Here is a 5,974-nt window from a genome sequence, read left to right as displayed (position 1 = left end):
GAAGGCAGACGCTTAACCGTCTGAGCCACCCAGGTGCCCCTGAATCCATTTACATTTAAAGTACTTATTGATAGGGTAGGATTTACCGTTGCCATCTTGTTCATTATTTTTCTGAGTGACTTTTAGGTCTTTTTCGTTCTCTTCCTCTCTTGCTGTCTTCCTTTGTGTTCCCTTGTTTTTATGTAGTGACATGCTTTGATTTCTTTCTCATTCTTTTGCATATCTTCCATAGGTATTTTCATTGTGGTCACCATGGAACTTACATAAAAGATCTTACAGTGATCTATGTTAAGCTGATAACAACTTCAGTCACATACAAAAACTATGTTTTTGCTTCTCCCTGGCCCCACCCTCACCTCAGCACTTTAACTCAAATAGAGCATTTTAGTTTTTTATACATAAGGTGGGTTTTTTTTCCTGTAAAAATAGGGATAATAATCTATTCTTAAAAAAAAAAACAACTGTTTTGTTAACCCAGGGGTTCTCAAAGTATGGTTTGCACGCCCATAGAGGGTCCCTAGAGATTTTTTCAACAGGGTCCATTTAGTCAGAACTGTTTCCATAATAATTCTGAGATGGTATTTGTCTTTTTCACTGTGTTGACATCTGTAATGATGGGGCAAAGGCAATTGGGAAAACCTGCTGGCGCTGGGCCAAATTGTACTAATAGTCATTTTGTGCTGCTACATACTTCCAGTAAAACTAAGTGCCAGTTTTACTTAAAGCTGTCTTTGGGGAAGTAGATAATTAATTTTGTTAAATCTAAACCCTTGGGTATATGGGTTGTGTTTTTTTTAAGATACAAATTTTATTTTATTTTATTTTTAATTTTCTTATTTAAAGTCCAGTTTGTCAGGCACATGGGTGGCTCAGTCAGTTAAGTGTCTGCCTTCGGCTCAGGTCACGATCCCAGAGTCCTGGGATCGAGCCCCACGTCGGGCTCTCTGCTCAGCAGGAGCCTGTTTCTCCCTCTTCCTGCCACTCCCCCTGCTTGTACTCTCTCTCTGTCAAATAAATGAATAAAATATTTAAAAAATAATAATAAAGTCCAGTTAGTTAACATACAATGTAATATTATTTTCAGATGTACAATGTAGTGATCAACACTTCCATACAACACCCAGTGCTCATAGCATGGGTATGTGGTTTTGTAAGATGTGTGATGAAATGGGAAGTATGCAGAAGCACTTCTGCATACTCAAGTATACTACTTATTCTAAGGAAAAGTACATGTGTATTTGACTGCTTTTGTGAACTCAATTAGCTGCTTTTTTTTTTTTTTTGAAGATTTTATTTATTTATTTGAGAGAGAGTGTGCAAACGGGAGGGAGAGGGAGAGAGAATCTGAAGCAGATTCCATGCTGAGTGCAGAGTCTGACACGGGGTTTGATCTCACAACCCTGAGATCATGATCTGAGCTGAAACCAAGAGTCAGACACTCAGCTGACTGAACCACCCAGCTGCCCCTCAATTAGCTGTTTTTTAAATGGAATACCATTTTTACTCCAAAGAATGACTGTGGTTGCACAGACATGGGTATTTGCCAGGTGTCTTCTTGGAAATGAATGAAGTGAGCTTGTCATTTCATGGAAAACAGCCGACAGTATTTATTGCCCTTGGTAAAATGTAAGCTTTTCAAGTGAAAATTAGAATTTTGGGAAACTTGTATTCACCACCCTGTGCTTTGGCAGCTTTAAAGAGTGTTCTGATGGGGCGCCTGGGTGGCTCAGTCGTTAAGCGTCTGCATTCGGCCCAGGTCATGATCCCAGGGTCCTGGGATCGAGCCCCGCATCGGGCTCCCCGCTCGGCGGGAGGCCTGCTTCTCCCTCTGCCACTCCCCCTGCTTGTGTTCCCTCTCTCGCTGTGTCTCTCTCTTCAAATAAATAAATAAAATCTTAAAAAAATAAATAAATAAAGAGTGTTCTGATAAGGTGATTGGTGATATTAATGTGATTTCTTTTTTTACATTATATGATGCAGTGTATCAACATTTGGAAGGCCTGCATAAGCCAGTGAACCAATATTTTCCAAAATTTAAAAAATATATGATGTCATAAAATCACGAGTAAAAAGATCTACTTACCATGGAAGATAGACCATTGGATTTTAATGTAACAGACAAGTTCACTGATCTGGTTTGCACTTCCACATTCTAACTAACCTTTAAGAAACTACCACTTGTCAAGTTTTGGTGTAGTATCAAAGAAGAATATCTTCACAGTGATTTCAAAAAGCTGTTAAAATACTCCTTTTCCCATCTCTGCATGTCTGAGGCCAGATTTTCTTAATATAGATAAAAGAAAACCATTTCTCCATTCACAACACTTCTGACATGTGTAGGTTTTCCACACCAAGCAATTCTCCAGTTCTCTGTGGGGTCCTACAGTTTAATTCATTCCGGCACTAACTACCCAGAGTTAGTGCCGACCTCACAGGTCAAGGGCTCAGTCCCACAAGATTGCCCCCATTTCAGATGCCAGCTGCAAGGTTCAAGTTATCACCGATACTTCTGGCCAACCAGCTGTATAAATCCAGGGTTTCCACAACCTCTCCTCATGTTCAGTAATCTTTTATAATAGCTCACAGAACCTAGGGAACCCTTTACTGGTTTATTATAAAGTACATTATAAAGCATACAGATGAACCACCAAGTGAAGAGGTGCAGAGGGCAAGGTCAGGAAGGATCCCAAGGGCGCCTGGGTGGCTCAGTCGTTAAGTGTCTGCCTTCGGCTCAGGTCATGATCCCAGGCTCCTGGGATCCAGCCCCACATCGGGCTCCCTGCTCTGCGGGAAGCCTGCTTCTCCCTCTCCCACTCCCCCTGCTTGTGTTCCCTCTCTCGCTGTGTCTCTGTCAAATAAATAAATAAAATCTTTAAAAAAAAAAAAAGCTGAAATAACATTAAAAAAACCCATGGATTTAAAAAATAAAGAAGGATCCCAAGTGCAGGAGCCCCTGTCTTTGTGGGGTTGGGATGTGCCACCCTTCCAGCAAATGGATGCATTCACCAACCCAGAAGGTCTCTGAACCACTTCATTCAGGGGTTTTATGATTCTATAACGTGGGCGTGATTGGTTAAATTATTGGCCATTGGTGATTAACTTGATGATCCCCAGCCCTTCTACCCTCCCTGGAGGATGGGAAGTGGGGCTGAAAGTTCCAATGCTATAATCACATGGTTGGTTCCTCTGACAGCCAGCCCCATTCTGCAAGTCACCTCAACCATAAACTTCCCTATGGTTGAAAGAGGCTTATTATGAATAACAAAATATGCTTCTCTCACCCCTCCCACTCAGGAAATTCCAGGGGTTTTAGAAAAGCTCTCTGCCAGCAGCAAGGGTGAAGACTATATGTATGTATGTGTATAAATATATATATACATATATTTATTATATCACTATCAAAATAGACTTCAGCCAACACAAAATAGCACAGCAGATTGAATGTCAAAGCAGAAATGAAAACATAGCAGTTTCGTATCAAGACAGAGTGTTGCAAAAATGGAAAATAATGCCCTCAGTAATTTTTTTCAGCTTGGAAAATAGTTTTTTTTCATAAAAAATGTATTTAACTTATAAAAGATTTAGTATTGTTAACTTTGAGTCAGTAATTTTTCTTGTTTTTTTATTTCTAATACCTTAATATCTATAGATAAAACTCCCATTAACAAAAGTTCTTTAGGTTCCTCAGTAATTTAGGGTTGCAAAGAAGTCCTGAAACTAAAAAGTTTGAGATCCATTGTTTTAACCTTCTAAGGTTGTTGAAAGTTAAACAGATTTATTCATAAACGTGAAATAATTTTGTAAAATATTTTAAGTGTAGGTTTATAAATATATTTTTTTAAGATTTTATTTATTTAATTGACAGAGACAGCGAGAGAGGGAACACAAGCAGGGGGGAGTGGGAGAAGGAGAAGCAGGCTTCCCACCGAGCAGGGAGCCCGATACGGGGCTCGATCCCAGGACCCTGGGATCATGACCTGAGCCGAAGGCAGTTGCTTAACCAGCTGATCCACCCAGGCACCCATTATTTTTTTATTTTTAATAGCCCTTGCTGTTACATTGCTGTGCAAGTCCCTTAGGTTCAGACTTTGGAGAAGAGACATGGAAAGAGAACGTGCAGAAGTAATTGCTGTTATGAAGCTCATTAGTTTAGATGGGGAGTGGCGGGGGGGTGTTCCACATAGAACTCTGTTGTACAAACCAGACAGTGAAAATGTAACATGCTGGAGGCTGTTTTGTCCTAAATACGTTGTTACATATTTGTAATACACGTATATGTATTTGTGTGAGTGTGTGTGCTTGGTCGTACTGCAAACAGCTGTGCTCTTCATGATTCTAGTCCATTACTCGTCCAAGTTGCTCTTTAAATTTTGAAGTTGTCCCCTTCTTCCCTTGCAGGTATAGAACAAGATGCAGTGAATACTTTTACCAAATATATATCTCCAGATGCTGCTAAACCGATACCAATTACAGAAGCAATGAGAAATGACATCATAGGTAAGCAGTGGTTGAAGCTATGGCAAAAAAAAAAAAAAAAAAAAAACATGTTTTTGGTTATTAACTAAGAGATTTTTTATGAACATGGAATTCAACATATCCTTTCCTAGTCTGTTTTCAGAGCACTTTATTATATGAACTGTATCTCACTTGAAATTTTCCTCTCTTATATGTTGGACCCAAATTCTTAGACTTTGACTCAGATAACAACAGTGGCAAGGGAACAATAATAGCACACATTTATTGAGTGCTCACTGTGTCTCAGACAGCATTGTAGGTGCTTTCCATGGATAAACTCTAATTTTCTAAAGAACCTTGTAACGTAAATATAATTACTATTTTATAAATGAGGAATCGGAAGCACAAAGAGGGTAAATAATTTGCCCAGAGTAACACAGCTTAGACACGCAGTGTTTTTCAAACTGTAAATTCAGACCAGTCTCCTCTTAGACCTCAGCTTCCTGCCAAAAAAAAAAGACTAGAATAGAAAAATTGAGGTGCTTGGTAATAAGGGCAAATAAACATCATTTCAGAACATTGTTTTCATATACGTGTCTGTATACTGTGTCATGTATATCTATTTCTCTGTAGATCATAGTAAGAAAAAAATTGAAAGTTTTTGCTGTGTTGTATCAGGACCTTAGGTGCATCTGTAATCACAGATGACAGTAGTTTGTTTGTTGATTAAATAAATATTTATTATAGTCCCATCAAGTCCTAGTACTGAGTTTTATATTTTTATTACAGGGACTTTATATTTTTGATTTATGAAATAAATCATGTTATTCTGCGTGTTTTTCTGCTCCTCGCTGATTCTTCCCAGTGTGGGGCTCTTTAAATCTTTACCATAGATACTTTGACTCGCTCATCATTGGACACAGTGAAACCTGTCTGAGCTGTGGTCCTTAAATTGGCCCACTATACTTACCATTGAACAACTGTGGGCTATTTTGGGGCCCATCAGATGCTGGCCCCATTGTTTTCCTTTTCTTTCTTCCACACAAACGCCTGTAACATGTAGGTCTTGTGGCTGGTGGTTGTTTGTCCCCATTTGCTTATATTTTGGGTTTTCACGCTGTTTTGTTGCAAATGTTGTCATTGGATTTTGGCTTTTCTATGTAGTTCCTCTATTTTTATGTGGGAATTTGTTGCTGCCATCTTCCAGACTTCTCTAGACCAACATTTCCTATATAATAATACAACTAGGGTGTCCTAACTGATTACAGTTTGGCTATTTGAGGAATTGGTTGGCTAGTGATTCCTTTGAGGATTCATTTTTACCAGTGAATAACCAAACTGTCTGGGGTAGGGGAGAAAGGAGGATTTTTGTTTTAAATTTTTTATTGTTATATTAATCACCATACATTATTACATCATTAGTTTTTGATGTAGTGTTCCATGATTCATTGTTTGCATAAAACACCCAGTGCTCCATGCAGAACATGCCCTCTTTAATACCCATCACCAGGCTAACCCA

General features: G+C 38.9%; 1 protein-coding gene across 4 annotated transcripts in view; it reads left to right on the top strand.

Annotated features, from left to right (window-relative positions):
- The window catches only part of AKAP10 (A-kinase anchoring protein 10), a 56,442-nt gene that overhangs the window by 38,967 nt on the left and 11,501 nt on the right, over positions 1 to 5,974 (top strand). For all 4 annotated transcript variants that reach the window (XR_014140610.1, XM_081805654.1, XM_081805655.1 and 1 more), the window contains one exon: positions 4,399 to 4,497. Coding sequence is in view for 3 of the 4 variants with exons in the window: in XM_081805654.1 (XP_081661780.1) it covers positions 4,399 to 4,497 (99 nt within the window). In the remaining variant the exon portion in view is untranslated. The remainder of the gene's footprint in view (positions 1 to 4,398; positions 4,498 to 5,974) is intronic.

This window comes from Leptonychotes weddellii, chromosome 15, assembly GCF_054177405.1.
Source record: "Leptonychotes weddellii isolate Sample4059 chromosome 15, ASM5417740v2, whole genome shotgun sequence".
NCBI lineage: Eukaryota > Metazoa > Chordata > Mammalia > Carnivora > Phocidae > Leptonychotes > Leptonychotes weddellii.
This window is presented reverse-complemented; position numbering and strand designations above follow the sequence as displayed.